The 24,226-nt window shown below is 41.6% G+C and overlaps 1 protein-coding gene across 1 annotated transcript in view; it reads left to right on the plus strand.

Annotated features, from left to right (window-relative positions):
* The window catches only part of AIFM3 (apoptosis inducing factor mitochondria associated 3), a 139,377-nt gene extending 119,578 nt beyond the window's left edge, over positions 1-19,799 (plus strand). Inside the window, exons 19-20 of the mRNA XM_044290988.1 lie at positions 15,260-15,364; positions 19,707-19,799. Of these exons, the coding sequence (XP_044146923.1) occupies positions 15,260-15,364; positions 19,707-19,746 (145 nt within the window). The 3' untranslated portion in view covers positions 19,747-19,799. The remainder of the gene's footprint in view (positions 1-15,259; positions 15,365-19,706) is intronic.
* Positions 19,800-24,226: the final 4,427 nt, after the last annotated feature.

Below are 24,226 nucleotides of genomic sequence, written 5' to 3' on the forward strand. Positions count from 1 at the left end.
GAGATAGGAGTGGATATTTATAATAATTACTCTAAGTTTATTTTGAACTGTTTTTGTACTGTCCTACTCAAAATACCACTCAAAAAGTGGTGCATGAGCACTGGTTCTTACCTAAACTTGTAAAATGTTTGTGTAAAGATATACATTATTTTACTATTTAGGAGGTCCACAAGGCGCTTGTATTCCAATAGTAAGATGACATCCCTCGTAGATCAATGGAGGTAATACTTAGGAACGCTCACATCTCCAGGTTGAAGGTTACGCTCTCTGGTTTCTCATAGACTAAACAACAGAGTTAACAACTTGCCTTTATTGTGTCAGTGTTATCCAACATATATGTTGGACTACAAGTCAAATTCGTATAATTAAAAAGTGGCAAGGTAAAGTGTTCATCTAGGATTACAAAAAGAGGTCAGGTTTGTTTCTGAAACAACACCACTCTTGTCCTTGGACATTGGTATTGCAGCTCAATCTTATATACTTGAATAGGAAGAAATATTCTTATCTTCAATTCGAGACAGAGCAAATGGACGAAAGTGGCTGCTTCTAAAAAAAAATATAGCCCTAATTATTTTAATCGTAGTCAAATTTTTGGTGAGTTTAAATGTTTAACCTCCTCTAACACTCTTTCATAATCAAAACTACCTGCATTTCATTCCTTTGCCGTGCTGGTGCAATGTAATTACAAATGCTCATCCAATTCACTTGAATTTGCTCACACGACAGCCACTACCCCTTTAAACAGCTGACTGTTGGGGGTACCGGAAATATTGTAGGACTGCACAATCCCTTTAAGTGTTGTAGCCTACTCAAAATCATAAACACATACATTATGACAGCTGAGATTTGTGGTGCTATTTGCTAGGATGTTTATACTGCATATCCTGAAGACATGACCAGTTGGTTCTCCTTGGGAACTGGTTTGAGAAACAGTGGCTTAAGGATAGAGAGTGAGTAGGTTAAATGGAGACAGGCTTTAAAGTGTACCTACATCTTTGAAAAAAAGTTTGCATGATGGATGGATCTTTGTACAATCATAACTGTGAAGAAACATGTTTTTCTGGGCTTCCCTAATGCCTCTTTCAGCTATATTATTCCCTGTTTCAGCTGCACAGTGTAGGGATTTGCTCTGGTAGGCAGGGTAAGCGGACGCAATACAGAGGCAAGATCACGGTTGAAAAGCAAAAGTTTCTGTGTTTATTCACACAAAAAGGCAGAAAAGAAAATATAAACAAAGTCACCTTGGTTTAAACCCTGTTGTTCCATTCACACCTTGCTGCAGATACCGCAATAGAAGGTCAAGTCCTGGTGTTCACTTCACACCATGCTGCGGGTACCGCATAAAGAGTTCCAGACCTGGATGTCGTTCCCTTGTCCTTCCAGACAGGTCGCAGGCATGCATCCAGCTACAAGCCTCACACACAGACACAGCCTCAGCCTCAGATGCCAATACAGAGATTTCCACAGCTCAACTATCACCTGGAGGATCATTCCACCACCAGCTGAACGGCTGGATGGGTTTTTAAACCCCAGCCCAAAACGTGGCCTGGACGTGGGGAACAGCCACCCACCCTGCTCTTTGGCTGCTCCCAATAAGAACCGGCCCGGATCTGCTTTTCAGCCACACTAAGAAAAAACAGTGTCAGCGAGCACTAGCTGCCGCTGACACACAAAATAACCAGTTCCTATCTCACTGAGGCCAGGAACCTCGGTAACACGTACCTTCCGTCAATGACAGACCCTTGTGCCTTCCTACGTACCTTCCCCTTTGTTCAACCCTGAGGGAGTGAACACACGCCAGACAGGATGCTCCTCCCTGTTGACTTCCTGAGACAGTACCACACCGAGGCCTACTTTGGAGGCATCAGTCTGTACCACAAATTCCCTCTTGAAGTCGGGCGTCACCAAAACTGGGGACCCACACAGAGCTGACTTCAAAGCGGAGAAAGCCTCTTCCGCTTGGTCATTCCAGCAGACTATCACGGACTTCCGTCCCTTTAAGAGCCCTGTCAATGGAGCCGCTAAAGTGGCAAAATGGGGGAAAAACCTCATGTAATCGCCCACCATTCCCAGGAAGGACTTTACTTGTCTAGAGGTGGCAAGTCGGGGCCAATTCCGTATCGCCTCTATTTTGCTTAAAACTTGGGGTTTAATGACTCCGCGCCCAATGACATACCCAAGGTATTTAGTCTCCTCTAACCCTATTGCACATTTCTTTGGGTTAGCTGTTAGTCCTGCCTTTTGAAGGGAGTCCACTATGGCCTGTACTTTGGGCAGGTGACTTTCCCGGTACTGTGAATGATAATATCGTCCAGGTAAGCCGAGGTGTACCACCGATGTGGGCGAAGTACAATATCCATAACACGTTGGAAAGTGGTGGGGGAAGCCATGCAGGCCAAAGGGTAACACCTTATACTGGTACAGCCCCTCTGGTGTAATAAAGGCAGTTTTCTCTTTGGCAGCCTCTGTCAAGGGTACCTGCCAGTACCCTTTGGTGAGGTCAAAACAGAAAATTTCCTGGCTTGGCCTATTTTCTCAATTAGTTCATCTACCCGAGGCATTGGATATACATCGAACTTTGATATTTCGTAACGTCCCGTCTGGCTTGGAAATTAAGACTATAGGACTGGCCCATTTACTTTTAGACTCCTCAATGACGTCCAGCCACAACATGAGCTGCACTTCCTCTGATATGGATTTTCGCTGAGCCTCGGGTACTCGGTATGGCTTTAACCGGATTTTTGCCTGAGGCTCAGTGACAATGTCATGTTGGATTACGGAAGTGCGTCCAGGGAGGTCTGAGAACACATCCGTGTTCCGACTAACGAACTCCCTGGTTTCTTGAGCCTGTTTAGAGGAGAGGCTGTCAGCAATTTTTACTGTGGCAACCGCTTCCCTTGCATCAGACATAGGAGCCTGAATCTTTTGTCCAAGAAAGCCCGGCCGCGGGCTGTCTTCCGTACAGGTTTCCCTATCCTTCAAAGGTTTTAGTAAATTAACATGGTAAACCTGTTTCGGCTATCTCCTCACCGGCTGGTGTACCTTGTAATTTACCTCTCCAATTTTCTCACGTACCTCATAGGGCCCCTGCCACCTGGCTAAGAACTTACTGTCCACTGTCGGCACCAGAACCAAAACCCGATCACCCGGGTTAAAGTTCCGGACCCGAGCCTGCCGATTATAGATCCGACTCTCTGCTCGCTGAGCGGCCTCCATGTGTTCCCTGACAAGAGGCAAAACAGTCTCTATCCGCTGTTGCATCTTGGTAACAGATTCCAGGACGCTTTTATGCGGAGTAGGTTGTTGTTCCCATGCCTCTTTGGCTACGTCCAACAAGCCACGAGGATGTCTGCCATATAGCAATTCGAAGGGCGAGAACCCAGTAGAGGCCTGGGGCACCTCTCGCACTGCGAACATGAGATAGGGCAGAAGAAGGTCCCAATCCTTTCCATCTTTGGTCACCACCCTTTTAACATGGTTTTTAGTGTTTTGTTAAATCCTTCAACCAGTCCATCCGTTTGTGGATGATACACGGACGTCTGTAACTGTTTAATACGCAGTAACTTGCAGAGTTTCCTCATGACCCTGGACATAAAAGGGGTCCCCTGATCAGTCAGGACCTCTTCAGGTAGCCCCACTCGGGAGAACATCTCCATTAGCTCTTTAGCTATAAGTTTCGCTGATGTATGTCGCAGTGGGACTGCCTCCGGGTACCGAGTAGCATAATCAAGGACAACCAAAATGTGTTGGTGTCTCCTAGTGGACTTTGACCTACTAGGTCCATAGAGGTTCGCTCAAACGCTACCTCAATGATTGGGAGGGGTACCAAGGGACTGCAAAAAAGGTGCTGGGGGCTAGTTGCCTGGCAGGTCGGGCAAGACTTACAGAACTCGTCCACCTCTTTAAGCACACTGGGCCAGTAAAACCGTTGTAGTATCCGGTCCTGTGTTTTCTGCATTCCCAGATGACCCCCGAGAACATGCTGGTGGGCTAACTCTAACACGAGTTTGCTATAAGCCTGGGGCACCACCAACTGTTCAACTGATTCACCTCGCAGCTGATTTACCAGATACAACATATCCTGATGAACCACAAAACGGGGGAACGCTGACTCTGCCCCCGGTTGTTGTGGTTCACCATCTATTATTAGTACATTTTCCCAGGCTCGGGATAAGGTTGGATCCCGGTGTTGTGCGGTACCAAAATTATCACCGGAGACATTGAGGTCTGCCAGCTCAGGTCCCGACAGCAAGTCCTCTATGTCTCCCACCAATACACTCAGCAGGGTTGTCTCCTCCTCCTCCACCGAAGTGGCGGTCACCCCTACTGCTGGCCCTTCGGACTCAGGTTCCCAGGGTTCTGGTCTCCACCCTGAGCCTGGCCACTCTGCTAGGGTTACACCTGTCTCATGCTTATCAGTCACTCTCAGAACAGGCCACAGTGCCGTGAAACCCGGGAAGTCTCTCCCTACTATAAGTTCATAGGTGTAGGCTGGTTGCAACAGCCACCTCGTGGATCCACCTGCCGGAAACCATAGACAGAGACCCCATAGCAGTAGGGTAGTCTTTTAAGTCCCCATGTATACACATGACTCCGACCTTACGGCCGGTGTACTCAGCGGAGCTTACCAGGGAAGCCCTTTCCAGGGTCACCAGACTTCCTGAGTCCAACAAAGCCTCCGCTGGAGTGTCTCCTACCTCAACCTAGCACAGGTGATTCAGAGACTCCGGAGCACCCACTGCACACAGTTTCCTGGCATATAATGATTGACGGAAGCCATAGTTCGTGTCCATGGGTTCCCCCTGCTGTGGACAGTCTGCTCGAACATGGCCAGGCTCCTGACACAGCCAGCAGATTATTGGAGCGGGGTCCACAAGGGTTACGTCCTGGGCGGGTTTGGTGGGCACCGGTTGCTGGATCTGGGGTGGAGAGTTACGAGATTTGACTGCCCCCCCTCCCAACAGAACCACCCTGTCAGTTCCAGGTAGCCTCATAGCGCTCCACCAGGTTGACCATCTCCAGCGCATTACCTGGAGAGACCTGGCCAATCCATTGCTGGAGAGGGGGGGGGGGGGGGCAGAGCCCTCCAGAACCTGTCTGCTAACAACCAGTCCAACATAGCAGTGGGGCTCAGCATGTCAGGTTGTAGACACTTTTGCAACAGGTTGAGCAGGTCATAATACTGGGGTCTCACAGGCTCAGCCGGGTTGAACCCCCCACTGATGCACCCATTGGGCCCTTTACATTTGGGTAGTCGGACGCTTGATCGTCCGGCAAGTCAAAATACACCCGCTGTGACTCTGATGTCAGAAAAGGAGTGATGACCTCAGCCCACTGGTCCTGGGGCAGCTTTTCCCTGGTAGTCACTTTCTCATACATTGCCAGGTGGGTCTCGACGTCGTCTGCGGGGGACATTTTAGGGATCGCTGCATGGACTGCTTTCCAGGCATCGTGTATGCTTGGGGTTGCTCCTGCTGTTTACAAAGCCATCATGTGTTGTAGCAGCAACTGATTGGTCTCCTGCTGCTGCTTATTAGCCTCACGTTGCTGCAGGTTAGCCTCCACGAGGGCCTTCTTAACAGCCTCCATTTCGTCATGTGACACAGGTTTGAATTTAGCCGGTTTGATGAATGACATACAACCATGTGCAAACCAACAATATTTCGGCGTTCACGCCAGCCTTACTGCGCTTGCCCGCTCCAAGCCACCAATTGTAAGGATTTGCTCTGGTAGGCAGGGTAAGAGGACGCAATACAGAGGCAAGATCACGGTTGAAAAGCAAAGGTTCTGTGTTTATTCACACAAAAAGGCAGAAAAGAAAATATAAACAAAGTCACCTTGGTTTAAACCCTGTTGTTCCATTCACACCTTGCTGCAGGTACCGCAATAGAAGGTCAAGTCCTGGTGTTCACTTCACACCATGCTGCGGGTACCGCATAAAGAGTTCCAGACCTGGATGTCGTTCCCTTGTCCTTCCAGACAGGTCACAGGCATGCATCCAGCTACAAGCCTCACACACAGACACAGCCTCAGATGCCAATACAGAGATTTCCACAGCTCCACTATCACCTGGAGGATCTTCTACACCCAGCTGAGTGGCTGGCTGGGTTTTTAAACCCCAGCCCAAAACCTGGCCTGGACGTGGGGAACAGCCACGCACCCTGCTCTTTGGCTGCTCTCAATAAGAACCGTCCCGGAACGGCTTTTAAGCGACACTAAGAAAACACAGTTTCAGTGAGCACTAGCTGCCGCTGACACACAAAATAGCCGGTTTCTATCTAACCGAGACCAGGAACCTCGGTAACATAGAAACAGAATGTGTCGGCAGATAAGAACCATTTGGCCCATCTAGTCTTCCCAATATACTGAATACTATGAATAGCCCTTGGCCCTATCTTATATGAAGGCTGGCCTTATGCCTATCCCATGCATGCTTAAACTCCTTCACTGTATTTGCAGTTACCACTTCTGCTGGAAGGCTATTCCATGCATCCACTACTCTCTCAGTAAAGTAATACTTCCTGATATTACTATTAAATCTTTGCCCCTCTAATTTAAAACTATGTCCTGTTGTAGCAGTTTTTCTTATTTTAAATATTCTCTCCTCTTTTACCTTGTTGATTCCCTTTATGTATTTAAAAGTTTCTATCATATCCCCTCTGTCTCGTCTTTCTTCCAAGCTATACATGTTAAGGTCCTTTAATCTTTCCTGGTAAGTTTTATCCTGCAATCCATGTACTAGTTTAGTAGCTCTTCTCTGAACTCTCTCCAAAGTATCAATATCCTTCTGGAGATATGGTCTCCAGTACTGCGCACAATACTCCAAATGAGGTCTCACTAGCGCTCTGTAGAGCGGCATGAGCACCTCCCTCTTTCTACTGTTAATGCCTCTCCCTATACACCCAAGCATTCTGCTAGCATTTTCTGCTGCTCTATGACATTGTCTGCCTACCCTCAAGTCTTCTGAAATAATGACCCCTAAATCCCTTTCCTCAGATACTGAGGTTAGGACTGTATCACTGATTTTATATTCTGCTCTTGGGTTTTTACACCCCAGGTGCATTATCTTGCACTTATCAACATTCAATTTTAGTTGCCAGATGTTTGACCATTCCTCTAGTTTTCCTAAATCCTTTTCAATTTGGTGTATCCCTCCAGGAACATCAACCCTGTTACAAATCTTTCGCTGATAAAGATATTAAACAATATGGGTCCCAGAACAGATCCCTGAGGTACCCCACTGGTAACAAGACCATCGTTAATATACTCTATTGACTACAACCCTCTGTTGTCCGTCTCTCAGCCACTGTCTAATCCATTCAACAATATGGGAGTCCACGCAGAAAGACTGCAATTTATTGATAAGCCTTCTATGTGGGACAGTATCAAAAGCCTTACTAAGGTCCAGATAAGCGATGTCTACTGCACCTCCGCCATCTATTATTTTAGTCACCCAATCAAAAAAATCAATAAGATTAGTTTGACATTATCTCCCTGAAGTAAACCCATGCTGTTTTTCATCTTTCAATCCATGGGATTTTAGATGTTCCACAATCCTCTCCTTAAGTATGGTTTCCATTAATTTCCCCACTATTGATGTCAGGCTTACTGGCCTATAGTTGCCCGATTCCTCCCTACTACCTTTCTTGTGAATGGGCACAACATTTGCCAATTTCCAATCTTCTGGGATGACTCCTGTTGCCAGTGATTGGTTAAAAAAAATCTGTTAATGGTTTTGCTAGTTTGCCGCTGAGCTCTTTTAATAGCTTTGGGTGCATCCCATCAGGCCCCTGTGACTTATTTGTATTAATTTTAGACAGCTGACTTAGAACCTCTTCCTCTGTAAAGACACATGCATCAAAAGATTCATTAGTCTTCTTTCCTAACTGAGGTCCTTTTCCTTCATTTTCCTTTGTAAAAACTGAACAGAAGTATCCATTGAGGCAGTCAGCTAGTTCTTTATCTTCTTCCATATACCTTCCTTTACAATAGGTTGAGGTGGCTCACTCGTAATTAGCTCTGGTATGGTGCTACAAGCTCAAATAAAGGGGAACACCCAACCCTTGATTGAAAAATGATAATAGAAAAAATGAGCGAGCACTCATACATTTGGTCTCAGATTGAAGTATGCAGAAAATATTATTACACAATCCTTATACATATCCCCATAAAATATTTAAAACAATAAAACAATCAAGATAGTATACAATAGCATATAATACATAAGGTATCAAATGGTTAGACTTGCACAACCTAGACTCTGTATGCCACCGTTTCTACATGCAAAAATGTCAAAATATCTCCTCTATACCTCTGTCCAAGGGTAGAAAAGTGAAATGTCACTTCAGGTGCTCACGTTGTACTTGCCTCAGAATCGCAGTATATTCCTATATTATCCGATAGATTCAAGTAACACTGTACCTAAAGTCTCTCTTTAGATATCCTTTTTGCCACTAAAAGTAAGATCTTTGTCGGTATTTGGCTGACCGTATAGTCCAGCTATCTCCCGATCGCTTGGTGCGGAGCTCCGAATGTTGCCGGGGTGTTTGTTGCTCTCCTTGAGCCAAGCAAGTTTGAATCTCACAGGAGTAGCTTCAAAAGATCGCGGGAGTTCACGCTCTATACCGCGAATATCTTTGAATACAAGAATCGAAGGGAAGTATATTCTTCCTTTTCCTTTTTCTTCAAGATTCTTTCTGTATGGCCATACAGTTTATAGGAGGACTTTTGTTGCGGGTACATCCACTTGTTTCACCAGACGCGTTTCAGGAAGATTCACTCTCCTTCTCCCTTCCAGGACCACTGAGGAAGGGAGAGTGAATCTTCCCGAAACTCGTCTGGTTAAACAAGTGGACGTACCCGCAACAAAAGTCCTCCTATAAACTGTATGGCCATACATGCTTGCTAATTTTTTCTATTATCAATTCCTTGTTTTAGTTTCCTTTTATCATCTATGTATCTGAAGAATGTCTTATTGCCCTTTTTCACTGACTGAGCTAATTTCTCTTCTGCCTGTGGTTTAGACGCTCTTATAACTTGTTTGGCCTCTCTCTGCCTAATCTTATAAATTTGCCTGTCATCCTCGTTTTTTATATTTTATAATTCCTAAATTTTTGCTTTTACGGACAAGCCTAATGCAATTTTCTGTTGCCTTCAATAGTGCCACTTTTAAATAGTACAATTTCTCCTGGACTCCATTGAAACTGTTCCAATCTCATAGGGACTCGTATACCACTAATCTAATTTTAGAAAAGTCAGTTTTTCTCAAATCTAAAACTTTTGTTTTTGTGTGGTGTGACTCAGTCACTGTACTTATAGTAAACCACACTGACTGGTGATCGTTAGATCACAAGCTTTCCCCTACAGAAATATCACATACCAAATTCCCATTTGTGAATACTAAATCTAAAATGACCTCCTTCCGGGTTGGCTCCTCAACTACTTGCTGTAAACATAATCCCAGTAGGGAATTTTGAATATCTGTACTCCTGGCAGAACTAGCTATTTTGGTTTTCCAGTTTACATCAGGAAGATTAAAGTCTCCCATAATGATAACTTCCCCCTTCAATTTCATTTTAGCTATTTCATCAACTAGTAGATCATCTAATTCTTTGACTTGGCTAGGTGGTCTATATATCACACCTACACAGGTTAGCTTATGATTATCAAGCTGCAAGGTAACCCAAGCTGACTCTAAATTGGTCTTGCTAACTTGTATCAAAATAAATTTCATGCTATCTTTCACATACAGGGCCACCCCTCCCCCTTCTTACCTTCTCTGTCTTTCCTGTATAGAGAGAACCCTGGTATTGTTATATCCCAGTCATTACTCCCATTGAACCACATCTCAGTAACAGCCACTAAATCTATATTCTCAGATGCTATTATAGCCTCAAGTTCATTGATCTTATTCCCTTAACTGCGAGCATTTGTAGACAAGAATCTGAGGTTGTCATTTTTTAACCTTTGTGCTACTGGCATCTTCTGGCATTGTTCCGGGGGGCAGTCGGACTGCTGGATTATCACTCTTTTGCCCCCTTTCCTAGTTTAAATGCTCCTTAGCAAATACTTGGAACTGTTCACTGAGGACATTCGTTCCCTTGAGAGAAAGATGCAAACCATCTTTCTTGTACAGTTCTTTTCCATTCCAACGAGAGCTAACATGAGACACAAGAGGGGGCATGGCCGTGAAGCCGAGGAGTATGGCCGCTTGATTTCAGAACTCCTGCTCCTGCATAGCATCTCAGTCCAGCACAACCCTCAAATCGTGTTTTAAAGCTTACCTCTTGGTGCCATATGGTACCGTAATCAGCCCTGATGATGACCAGAGGAAAACAGAGTATGAAAAAGCAAGGGAAGCTAGAGTTTTTCTTTGGACAAGATCGGGACAAAGATGGCGCCGGTGCACGAACCTCACATGCAGAGTCCTCCCCCAGCCCGCCATCTATGACCAGATTTGGATCCCCTTGAGCATCAGAAGATGGAAGCTCGCAACATCAGAGCCCTCGGGGGTCACCGCAAAACACTGAAGCGGGTGAGTGCAGGATGCCTAACAGCAAGGGGGATAGGACGGGTCAAGATATAACAGCCACAGCCAGTCATGCAGCGCTACAGTCCCCGACCACGAGCCCGGCGAAACAAAGACCCAGACTCCAAGGCCCAGCAATTGCAGATTATGAGGCAGGCGATAGTCATGGTGTAACATGAGACACAAAGCCAAACCCTCGGTTCAGACACCATTCTCCAAGCCATACATTGAATTCCTTAATGCTAGCAGTAGCACCAGGTTGACATCTCACAACACCATTTTCCTCAAACTTCACACCTCTTATGATGGAATCCCACCAACAGCTGCTTACTATCAGTCTTCACCTTCTCCTTTTTGTCTTTGGCTGCAGTCTTGCATACTTTAGGCATGGGAGATGATTGTTGATCACCCACTGTGCTTGAGCCATCCTCCATATTGCTCTTGCACTCTGAAAGTGCTGCAAATGAATTATGGAGAGCCACAGACTGTAGGACATGTCTTTTATCAACAACTCTCAGTCTACCAGAACCTGCAGTAACCCATCTTCCATTTCTAGGGGGCCTCTGTGGCAGTGGCATTGCAACGTTCTCAGCCTGAGTTTGTTTAACGGTTAATTTACAAATCTCAGATTTCAAAAATTCAATTTCCTTCTGCATTATGGAGAGCGCTCTCCAGATCAGACAGCATCCAAACCTCTGAAGAGTGGAACCTGAAATAAAAGCACAACAATTCCTGCACAGAACTAGGTCTGCAATTTTAAAGAGGGTAAAGATTATAAACAAACAAATCTTACTTGTTTAGATTGTATCCACCTCCAGATTACCTCCTGAGTATCTCCTGAATTTCTCCAATGCACTTATAAAAATCAGCACTGTTTTGAAACAGTGTCTGAGTATCCACCAGAACCACTGCTGAACTTCTGCTACAGTGGAAAAGCTGTGAGTTAGTCTCCTGAATATCTCCAATGCACTTATAAAAATCAGCACTTGGGAAAAAGCAGCAAGCTATAATTGACACGTCCCTTACGTCAATGATGGACCCTTGCACCTTCCTACAACAGCTAGATGCATTTCACTCAAAAGCAGGGTGCGTATCCCTTCTGTGAAATCTGACCGCAATGTACTGCTGTGATGTCCTTTCCCTTACTTCCCACTTGCCCTAAATCTGACATGCTCCCATTTCCTGTGAGCCATCTTCTGTGTCTCTGTTACTAGGGATGGATCGTGCCTGACAACGGACTGTAAATTAGGTGGAAGTGAGAACCCTAGTCGCCATGACTTTACATCTTTGGTATAGGTGGATGCAGGCACAATTTTTTTTAATTAAGTGATTTAGAAATTTGCTAGTTATACTATTCTTTATTAAATTAAATGAAATTGTGTGACTCTTTAAAGCTCATTCTACATGGTGATGTTTGGTTGCACCTGAGCTGTCACAAAATATTGGACAGGTCGCAGTAATCCTGTCATTAAAATGATCAAATGTTGCTGTGTAGCTTGAGCCTAAGTGCTTCCTTTAGTCACTAGGCATAAGACACCCCATCTTGTAAACTGAATGTAGTTTATAAGGATTTATTCGCTTTTTTTTGTTAAAAGAAAATGCAGGAAAAGTTATTTAATGTTTTGTCAGTTGGTAACTCTGTTGTTCAGTCTAAGCTGGTGGGATCTCCATTTAAAACTATACGACATTTCTTTCTGATGTTCTATCTGTAACCGCTACAAATTTGCCAATCCTGGGGACATAAAAGTAACAGAATGTCACATTAAGCAGGAAATATTCTTCCAGTTTTGCATGACACACTTTTAATTACCGTATTTTATGGACTATGGTATAGCACAGATAATTCAAGAGCGAATAGTCAGTCTGGATGATCTGAGACTAAAATGTCAGCAGTCCATAAATACAGTAATTAGGACAAAATTTTCAATGAAATCAAAGTTTTTTTGTGATACAAATCAGTATCTCACGGCTTTTCTATGATTCATAAAAATATTAAAGGAAGAGACAACGTCTCCACACTAACATGGAGAAATGTGCTGTTTGGTAAGTCCTGTAGCATACTATTGTTATCATGTAATAACTATATATTTCTGTAATCATTTTTTAAGATGTTATCACAAAAAAGTTTAACATGTTTTGTAATTTTTTTTTAAATATTTTAGTAAAGTAAAGTTAAAAAATAAGTATAGTAAACTTTGAAACTAAATAGAGAATGAGGTATGTTGCAGATATATTTTATACAGTATAATATACTCAATCAGCTGATTTTGTTGTTGGAAGCAGCAGCCATGCATTTCTGCTGCAGAGCAAATGCAGTATCACATGGTATCCATTCATATCAATAGCTATCCGTGTAACACATGGACTGATCGAATCCAACAGAGCCATCCTGGCTCATAGAGGAGAGTTCTGAGTTTGAGACGTGCTCTATGATGGCTATATGCCCTGTTAGAGGATTTGGGTAGGAGCTGTTTTCATGAGATAACCCCTCTAATAAGTTAGCCCTTTAAAGGGCCATTAAAAGGATTCTCTGCTGTGGACAATTTATACTTTTAGAAGAGTTCCTCAACAATATGTTTCCCCCTGTTGTAGCTGAGGATGGAACTTGGCAGCATGTGCTCAGTGTTCCTGCACCACCAGGACAGGTCCTCCAGGGTGGGAGACACTTTTTGTAACCACACTGCACTACATTTGTCTAAACATATGAAAAATACTAAACAGATGACCTCTCCTCTGTTTTCTAAACTGAACAATCCCTTTAATACAGATAATTGTCTGTAAGCTATAGTTATATGAAGATTTAAAGTTAAACCTTTAAGTTACACAAATATAGCATTAAAAGTTGAGCATGGAGACACTCGGTGGCATATCTACCATAGAGGCAGACTATGTGACTTCTATTGGGCACGGGGTAAGAAGGGACCCAGAGCTGAACTTCTACTGTTCCCGACATAGATTTACAGCATTTTTCTGCAGCCACTACTATGGGGAGCTCATTACAAAGAGATTTTACAACTTCCTATAAAAGGGTTGTCCAAGATACTGTAACTAAAAATCTCAAACAAGCTACCCCACTTGGCTACAATAAAAAAACAATGTTACACTCACCTCTTTCTTCAGTGGTGTTCCCTGCACCACTGGTCCAGTCCTCCTGCCTTTGCTTGCTAACAAACTGCAATATTGATGTTCCGGTATATGACACTATCACATGCATAACAAGTACCCATGAAGCCCCATAGCCAAACTTGGAATGGGACCCCACTCCACCATGACCATCTTCAAGCAAAGTTCAGAACATGAGAAGCTTATGACCATGTTGGTTTCCATATTGTACAAGGATAATGCACAAAGTGATGTCGCAATAGTGTCCATAATGTGCAGAATGATGTCACAGTATAGCAATTACGATGATGTCACAACAGTATGATAAATACATGGTAATGTACAGAAATAATGATGTCGCAACACCTCAAAATGGTGCCAATCAAAACTACAGCTTGCCCTACAAAAAAGGCATGAATTCCATCAAGAGAACGATTAAAAAGTCTAGATGTCAAAATATGGAGAGACAAACCATAAAAAAAAAATTGTTTAAATAAAAAAAAAAAAAAAAAGCTATGAAAATGTCATATTGCCTTAAAGAGGACCTTTTATCGGTCCAAACATTGTGAACTAAGTATCATGATCTGTACAGCGGCGCCCAGGGATCTCACTGCATTTACTAATATCCCTGGGTGCCGCTCCGTTCTCCCACTATTCCCTCCGGTATGTTTGCTCGCTTGGTTATAGTAGGCAGAGAATTAGGGGACTTGGTTATACTGGGTGGAGACTGCCCTTGTTCTCCTGGGCGTTTTCTTCTCCTAGGCTGTAGCACTGGCCAATTGCAGCTCAGAGCTCACAGCCTGGGAGGTTTTTTTCTCCCAGGCTGTGAGCTCTGCGCTGCGATTGGCCAGCACTACAGCCTAGGAGAAGGAGACGCCCAGGAGAACAAAGGCAGTCTCCTCCTACTTAAACCAAGTGACCGAAGATACCGGAGGACATAGTGGGAGAACGGAGTGGCGCCCAGGGATAATAGTAAGTGCAGTAAGATCCCTGGGCGCCGCTGTACAGATCATGACACTTAGTTCACAATGTTTGGACCGATGAAAGGTCCTCTTTAATCTTTAAAGTCCTTACAGGAAAAGGAAAAGATACTGCAAAGATCTTTCCCAGCCTTGTGATGACTTCACTAGGGGTTACAAGTTCATTGTTGATCATCTCTTTGCCGTTACTGTCAAGAACTCTAAGATTATGCTTCTTTTTTGTTTTAATAAAAACAGAATTGAAATGTAACTGTTATATATTTTTTTCTTAATAATGTGTAGGGGCAGTGACACTGACCATTTTCTCTAATATACTTTAATTACTGAAATTGTACTTTTCTATTAGAAAATTGTACTTTTCTATTAGAAAAATAGATCCCTGTCTTCTGTCAACTTAACTGTGGAGACTTGCTTCACACTGACTGCGAGCGTTGCTAAGGCACAAAATGGGCGCATTTAGAGCTGTTGTCTAATAGAAATGTACAGTTTCAGTAATTAAAGTATAATCTAGAAATGGTCAGTGTCACTGCCCCTACACATTACAAAAAAAATGACAGATACAGTTTAAGTAAAAAGCACATCATGTTTCATTTTTGTATGACATTCAAATGTAATACTTTACTGAAGTTGCTGTTTCTGTATATTTTAGTAATGATGAAGTCATTGCAGTTGCCAGTATGAATTATGACCCTATAGTGTCCAAAGTAGCAGAAGTCATGGCATCAGGAAAATCTATACGCAAGCGGGATGTTGAGTAAGTAGTCACTGTTGGAAGGAAGTTAGTGAGCCTCTATTATTGGTAACAACAGCATTAAAAATTATGATTCTCTAAAAACTGGGATGAAAAGTGGACTTTCGCAAATAGCAAAGAAATGACCGGCGGGTTATCGTCATTATAGTTATTTATATAGTATGATCAACTTGTATCAGGATCTACAAAGCATTAAGGTAAAACATAACATTTATAACAGTGGGGCAGACTCTTTTGGAGTAACATGCATCAGATTTACGAAGAGCTGATGTAGAAGTCAGCTATAATTTATGGGATGCTTCTGGTGTACAGTATGATACATTTGTCTCCTGACAGTCTCCCTGTCCTTTCTCCTGAGCCCCACCCACTTTTTAGAAAAGCTTCTCTAGTGGAGAAAAAAAATTGCAACTTTTTTCACGTCAGAAAATTGGCACACTGGGCTTGATAAATTACTCGTAGTTTGCTACAGACCAAACAAACATTAGATCTATTAAGTAGGAACCCTGGCCATATGAGCTTACAGTCCACAAACCCTTGACATGGTTTTTCAACCATACCGTAAAACACACATGAACACCTCCTACCAGGGCAGGGCTTAAATTTGTCCCATGAGTGATAATTTAAATGTTTGTAGGTAGGTAGTAGGTAGCACTGAATAGTAGGTCATCAATATTGTATTCCAGGAAAACCCTTTTAAGAAGTAATTTTTTACTCTCGAGAACCACGTATGCCACAGATGTCTGTGTTGGCTGCAGTTATACTCAACACATGGCTGTATTGTTTTTCTAAATTTTATAGATTGTTATTTATTGAAATTAATAAAAATTCTGACAAGAACCAAAGCAAAACCACAACAAAAATTAATATAGAATATAAATTTTAATACGGTAAATCAGATCTTTGTTGTACAATGATATGATCTGTAATAATTTTTTTATCTTTTAATGCTTCCATCCGTATAGGATGTTTGTTCGTCATTGCAAGTAAGTTAATAGACGTTTACAGTGGACTATTTTTAGTCTGTGCCTTGTTATGACCTTGTTATTGTGCGCTGCTGCATGGGCTGACATATATAGGCCGGTGTGTTACCAAAGGTCCCTTTAGATGGGACAATTTAGCAGGCGAACACTTCCTTCCTGGAAGCACCTGCTCGTCAGTGAAGGAGACCGCTACATGCAACGATCTCTTTTACAGTATGGGGAGGAGGGATCGCTAATGCCAGAGCTCATTCATCGGGTAAGCAGTGGCACCTTTACACCACCAGATAATCGCTAACGAGCGTTCCTATTAAGGCTTGTTAGCGATTATCTGGCGGATTCTCAGCCCATGTGAAGGCCCCTTAACACTGTAGGTCAGGGTGATATCTACCCAGGAGGCGTAATATTGTGTGATAGTGAATGATGCCATTTGTTATAAAGTCTCAATAACTGCCCCTACACACCGGATTCTAACATGTAATTGAAAAGAGACTGTACAGCTTAAGGGCTCATTCACACGACCGTGGTTTGGTTCCGCATCTGAGCCGCATTTTTTTGCGGCTCGGGTGCGGACCCATTTGCTCTGTTCCGCAGCCCTGCAAAAATTATAGATCATGTCCTATTCTTGTCCGTTTTGCGGACAAGAATAGGCATTTGTATAATGGGCCGTCCATTCTGTTCCGCAAATTGCAGAAGGCACACAGGCGGCATCCGTGTTTTTCGGATCCACAATTTGCAGACCGCAAAACACAGCACGATCGTGTGAATGAATCCTAAAGAACATGAACCCATAATACACGTGTGTAAAACTGGCTATAAGGTAGATATATTGGCTTACAGGACACTTCCATTATAAAGGGGTATTTGTAACTCAATATTCATAGGAAACAAGTTTATTTAGGCTTTTTAGTGCTATACCATCTAAAATGAAATACAAAATATTGACCTTCTGTAGCAGCCAACATAGAAGAATAAAACCACTACATATAAAAAATGAGGCAGAGCACAACATCGAATAATACCCTTTGTGACAGAGTGTTGAGATATAAGGACAAATTGGAGGTGCTCACCTGGTATTATTGTGATCAGACACAACAACTATAATAGGCCCTAGCAGGGTTTAAGATCAGCAGCAAGGGTCTCATGATCCACGTTACTTGGAGTAAACGGACCAGCTCTCCAGACAAGCAAAAATAAAATCGCTGGTACCCGTGCTAGATCCAGTATAAAGTACCTTAATTCAGGATAGCAATTAAAGATGACCTGTCACCACCCCTGACATGCCCGTTTTAATAGCTTCATGCATTCTCCATGTAATATCATTTCTGGATCATCTATTCTTATGTTGTGCCATTCCTCTATTATTTCTACTAGAAGTTATGAATGAATTGCTAGCAGTCTGCAGTAAAGGTACAGAGGGGTGGTAAACAGTTGGGGTGTGTACCTGCACAGACTCACTCTATCCAATCAGTGCTGCCATTTTCAGGGAACCAAATAGACCACTACTTCCTTGAGTAGTCATGGTATAGTTGGCTGCTGGCCCATGGGGAATCTGAGAAACTGGTCAGGAGACGAGCAAAGGTCAGGGCTGTCAGAGTTCATGCTAATGTGTGGAACAATCCAAAGGTCAGGGTAGGCAGCACAGGAACAGTATAATGAAAGGACACAGGTCAGGTACACGGGCAGGAAAATGAATTAAAGCCCTTTTACTGGCTCTTGCTAGCTAGAGAGACACCTAGCAAGATCTGTAGAGGCCAACAGAGATCAATTGAACAGGCAAGAAAGTGGACATCCAGGCTTTCTTTATACCTCCTGTCACAAAGCTTCAGAAACCTGATGCTGATGAAGGTCGATACAGGTCGACGACCGGCCGAAGACCAAAAAGTCCTATTGTTTAGGATTAAGTGGTATATCTAAGATTATCATGCAATTATATATATTATTATTACATTCCTGGATTTTCTTTTGGAAGTGTAAATGAAATATGATAATTACATCTAATGTTTTGGAGTGCTGTGAACTTTTGAGTATACTGGCCGACAAGTCTTCCACAAGCACCCACAACCATACATAAGTGCAGACCTTGTTTTCTTTCAAGGCAAGAAAATGAGGTCAGCAGCATATCTATATAGGAGTGGTTGATTAGCAACTGGACACAGCCATGCAGTAGCTCGCAGGAGAAGTGTAACCCTAGCAGTGCTGAAGACAGTTACAATGAGTACAACTTCACACATAGGAAGCTGGCACCTGTGTGCACCGGACATCGGCACCCATGAATAGTCATTGTAACAACTAGAACGGTAGACAGATAGATAAACAGTATGATAGATAAAGATGACCACAGAAGAGCACTGCAGTTGTCAGTGTAATGTGTGATGCTCTAATTGAGTACATCTCTCTGGTTGCAGTAAATGGTCTGACTGAGAAAGTTAAGCAAGGCTGTTTGCCATGCTAAAAGTCCAAAGAAAGGAGGAAGTAGAGGCGGAGCCAGGACAGGAAGTAGAACACATGGAGTGACTTCAATATATTTAATCTAGAAAACCATCCACCCATTTTATGTTAAAGATACATAAAATATTTATATGTAGACTGTTGATATCTGATAAAAAAAAATTTGATGGTAGTGTCCCTTTAAAGAAGCCTCCCACATTTTTATCCTGTGGCCTGTTAAAAATGTAATTTATGTAAACCTTTAGTGAAGTTTATTTTCTTGTTGGTGACGGTAGTTGTGAGTTAACCACTACCTTCTGATCCTCAGATTTGTAATGTGACCGACACTGACTCTTCAACTGACACAACGTCTTATGTGTGGACAGGAAGTCATTTCAATTATTCATTCCTATGAAAGCCTCAATGTCAGCCTCATAGAATTGAATAGAGAAACGGACTTCCTGTCCACACATAAGACACTTTGTCAGTTGAAGAGTCAATTGAACAGGACCAAACAGGAGAGGACAACTCATGACTACAGTCAGAAGATTACCTTCACTACAGTTTACATCATGTACCTTTCTAATGGGAAAGTACATTTTTTTGTTGGCATGCTTCTTTAACACTTGAGTATTTTTAGAAGTATGTTACATCAGTGGATTGAAACAAGGAAGCTCTTATACTTCTTTTTCTTTGTTCCACTCCTGGTGTTGGCTTACAAATACTTATGTAAAATAGTTATTAAAAACTGACTAAAATGCAGACGAAATCTGGGTAGAAAACAAAAATAATATTTTCTTTTACATTTGACCATATAACAAAGCATGGTTGTTAAAACATATGCCTTCTCCTCCTTTGTCTCATATGCCGCTACCACCTTTTGACTCCCTGAACAATGATGGGTTTAATGACTTCTTTTTTATCTGATTTTCTCATAGAACTGGTGATATCTCCTGGCTAACAGGGAAAGGCTCATAGTCAAGGATGGAACTATATCTCAGCGAATATGCATGTGGAATGGTGATGCTAAACATATTAACACTGTGATTGCTTCTGGATACTTCTTGATCCATATCCATCCTACTTTGGCTCAATGACAAGCATATGCTGAAGCCGTTCTATTCTTCAGTCTATGAAGGAAAAAGTAATGCTGCAAAATTGATTTATCTTTATGTTACTGAACCTAGCTGGGAAATTGAAACTGCATGTTGGCTGAGAACATCACTACTTTGGTTACTTTGATCTGAAGGTTTTCTCTTGTCACTTTAGTTCTCTACATTTCATGGATGAATGAAATATTGGACTATTATGATTAGCCACCTATCTTTGCTGATTTTTATTAAATGTCAAGTGTCAAAAATCTTGTAAGAAAAACGGTTTTAATCTGTAACATACCGGTATATTAATTTTATACATTTAAAAATTTTAAGCTGCTGTCCCAAATAATGTAATTTTTTTTTTTTTTTTTTTATATCCGTCAAAAATATTTACGACTTCATTATATTGTTCTTCCATTCAAGTAGGTTTAATAAAAAGTTTTAGTAACCAGATCTTGGTGACCAGGAATAGAAAGGTGTCCCATTGACCTTGGATAGTAATTCATTTTTCAATCCTTGGATACCCCAGATGTAGCTAGGCTTTCCTTAACAAAAGTCTAGCAAATATTATGTTCCATGCCCTACCTTGGAAATTCTGTAGTATTGCACAACCAGGTCACCCAGAGAAAGTACAACCCAGTCCACAATGGATCCACAGCTTGTTAGGCCTGTAGAAAGACCAAAGTAAGAAAGGAGGGATCCAGCATGTCGTATAAAATCTAAGGCTTTATTAGATAATTTCAGTAAAAATATATGTTCCTAGTAAAAGCTTCATATGCTTACATGTTCAAGCCATCTACTGTAGTAAGGTCTTTGCCTAGTGCGGGCTAAGACCACACTAGATGGTTGAAACATGTAAATGCGTATAGCTTTTACTAGGAAGGGTATTTTTACTACAACACGCTGGATCCTTCCTCTCCTTCTAGTTTGGTATTTCTGCCTTCCTTGGAAATACCTGACCAAAATGGAGTGGCTTTTTGGTGCACCACCTGAAACCCAGGACCCTGACAGCAACCTACTCCTGCACCTGTGACACTCTATGCAGTGGACTTGAGTACAGCCATCTCTTTGTGTCATATTAAATGCTTATTATGCTGGACTGCTATACCGGGGAGGGCTGGCATCACTCCACTATGTATATCACTGCTAATATTCAGTGAAACTTCTCTGTTTGCAGTAATGCAAAGGTTAACCTTCTCTCTTGCTTTCTGTTCAGTTGCTGACTAAGGTGCCGATCAATCCTCCTATTTATTCTGGGCTGTTTGTTCCACTCTTTGCCTGATATTTAGGTTCCTAGCTTGCTAGTGTTTCAGTGAAGGTGCGCTGATCTTTTTGTTTGCCCATATACCGTACTTCTGCCTGCTCATCAAATTTCATCATCCACTGCCTACCCTGACTATTGCCTGACTACCATATTGAACCATTGCTGCATACCCCAACCTTGAACCAGTTTCACAGATACACAAAAACTCTGCCTACCCTGACCTCGGCCTGTTTCTTGACTACGAGTATTGCTCGTTCCCTTGATGTCTCTCTCTGGTGTCTATGATCCCAGTTGGTCAGCGGCAGACTACACTGGGACTATTCCAAGAGGTAGTGGCTTGGTGGGTAGGGACCCCTACAGTGAAGGCCAGATCTCTATATAGCAGTTAAAGGGTGAAAACCAGGGGATCACAAGGATGACATGGTTAGTTGGTACAGTGAGTCCTCACCCACTGCTCGTTGGAGTGCTTCTAGTCATTATAATCACTTATTAATGCCCTCTGCATGACCAATTCTATTTTCAGCCATTCTCATAGACAGTAATATAGACAGTAGTGTGTATATATATATATATATATATATATATATATATATAATATACCTTTTATAGGCAATCTGAATAATTGCTATTTGAATGCATTAGCATAGCATAAAGGGAAGGACAATATAATAAAGCAATACAAATAAGCTACACGATAGATATTGCTACAACATTACTATATAGTGCACCCTTCATTCAATAAAAAAGTCAATTCTATTTTTATACACTTTGGGGGAGATTTATCAAACTGGTGTAAAGTAGAACTGGTTTAGTTGCCCATAGCAACCAATCAGATTCCGCCTTTCATTTTCCAAAGGAGCTGTTAAAAATAAAAGGTGGAATCTGATTAGTTGATATGGGCAACTAAACCAGTTCTACTATATATATATATATACACTGTAAAATGTAATATATACAATTTGAAAAATAATATTATTTCCTTTCATAAACATATATAATGTATATAGTTCCACCTCCCAGTCTGTAAAAAGTGGCCAAAACTGACATTATTGCTATAAGTTAAACAGATTGTAATTTATTGTCCTGGTTTAAAAGGAAATATATTGTATGTGTATTTACAGCAGAGGTGGGATAAAATTTATATTAGCCTATTAAAAAGAAGAATTCATTTTTTACAGTGATTTTTTTTTATTTTTTTTTTGTAAATACTATTGAGTATATGTTGTACTTCAGAGGAAAGATAATTTGGTCGATTCATTTTCAGGGAAACACAAGAAATTATTCCCAGTTCTGGTCTGTAAAAGGATTATGTGTACTTGTATAGTAATTTAGTGTATTATTATTTTTTCTTCCTCGTCCTTTTAGGGGTTGTTCACTTCTTTACTATGGATGGGTTATCCTCAAGATAGGTATTAATAACCAATAGCCACAGGTTATAAAGTTGAGCTTTTGGCCTATTATTTATTTGTTAAAATATATCTTTTATTATGGTCCTGTTTAAAATAAAATTAATTTTATTTTAAACAGGACCACAATAAAAGTTATATTTTAAGAAATAAATAATAGGCCAAAAACTGAACTTTATAACCTTTTGGCTATTGGTTATTAATATTTACAAATATGTTCTGGCCCAAAAAGGGTCTTTGCTTATAAATCCTCAAGATAGGCCATCAATATCTGAATGACAGGGGTCCAGAGGCAGCTCTGTCCATTGAGCAGAGGGTGGAGCATGTAACGGCAGCACCTCTTCTATTCATTTCAGTGGGAGCAGGGGTGCAGTTATCAGCTCTGTCTAGTACACAATGGACAGAGCTGTGTAGCTCTGGTACCGACATCCGCTGCTGAAGGTATTCTGAAACAGCTGATCAGGAAAGGCCATGAATATCTGATCAGCAGTGGCAGGGTTGCCAAACAGAATTTTTCTTTTTTCTGGACAGCTTATCCCAAAATCACAGATAGTCAACATTTTTTATGAAAAAATTGGAAAACCATAATGAATGATAAAGATTATACATGTAATAGTAATTTTTTTTTAATAGTAATACATGTCTATAGTTCAATATACTGATAAGAACTCATTAACAGCATTTGCTGTGAGCTGTAAAATGATGATAATTACCGCTGAAATAATCTAGTCAAATACCACCAGCCTCAAAAAATTCTGAGACACGATTTATTTTTATTTTTTTTACAGAATTTGGAAAAAAGTTGCCTATTTTTATGGACTGTCCAGAAATTTCTGGAAGGTTGGCATCCCTTAGTGGGGTTCTGACCCTGCACACCCACCGATCAAATATTTATGGCCTTTGATATCTGATTGATAGACTATCAATATTAAAATCGCAGAATAGCTCATTTAACTACAGTTGTAATGTAGAAAATGGTTATCTACACTGCAGTAAATTTCTATGCAGTTTTTCAAGCTGCGTTTACCCATTTCATGATTAACATTCTGCCTTATGTAGAAAAAAAGGCCTTCCTTGTTTTTGACTATATCATTTGAATTGGTTCTTACATTTGGAATGTACATTATATGATGTCTGAATTTATTTTTTAAGTCCAATAAAATATTGCATTGACAACCATTGTGCATTACATTTTATCGTGTCTGATCTTTGTTTGGCATATGAACGGCCCAGATATTGTTACGAGTAAATGAGATTTCCTTGTTGCTTCATGTTCCATCAATTTACTAGCATTATTGGGGCAATTGCCATGCCACTGCCATGCATCCATATAGGTTATGGCCTAACTTAGCCTGGTTCATTTTGGGTGGAGTTGTTGATTGCTTAGCCTTTACATGTCTAGGCTTTTTTCTCCTCTGGTTGCTGGGGATAACGTATGCTATGTGCATTTTTTTCCAGATTCCATAACTACTTGGTCCTCTGGTTTTTCATGGTTGTCAGCATTGAAGTTTGCCTTTTTGCAGAGTTTTTTTTTTTTTTCTTGGCTGTTTTGATTGGTTGTATTTCATAGCAGGGTCAGTTCAGTATATTTTTATTTCCTTCACTGTCATTCATCCCCTGCCGACCTGTATGCCAACCATCTTCCATCCACTCCATTGCCAGACTCCCATCTCCTCCATCCATGGTTTTCA

This window comes from Bufo gargarizans, chromosome 1 (assembly GCF_014858855.1).
Source record: "Bufo gargarizans isolate SCDJY-AF-19 chromosome 1, ASM1485885v1, whole genome shotgun sequence".
Classification (NCBI taxonomy): Eukaryota; Metazoa; Chordata; class Amphibia; order Anura; family Bufonidae; genus Bufo; species Bufo gargarizans.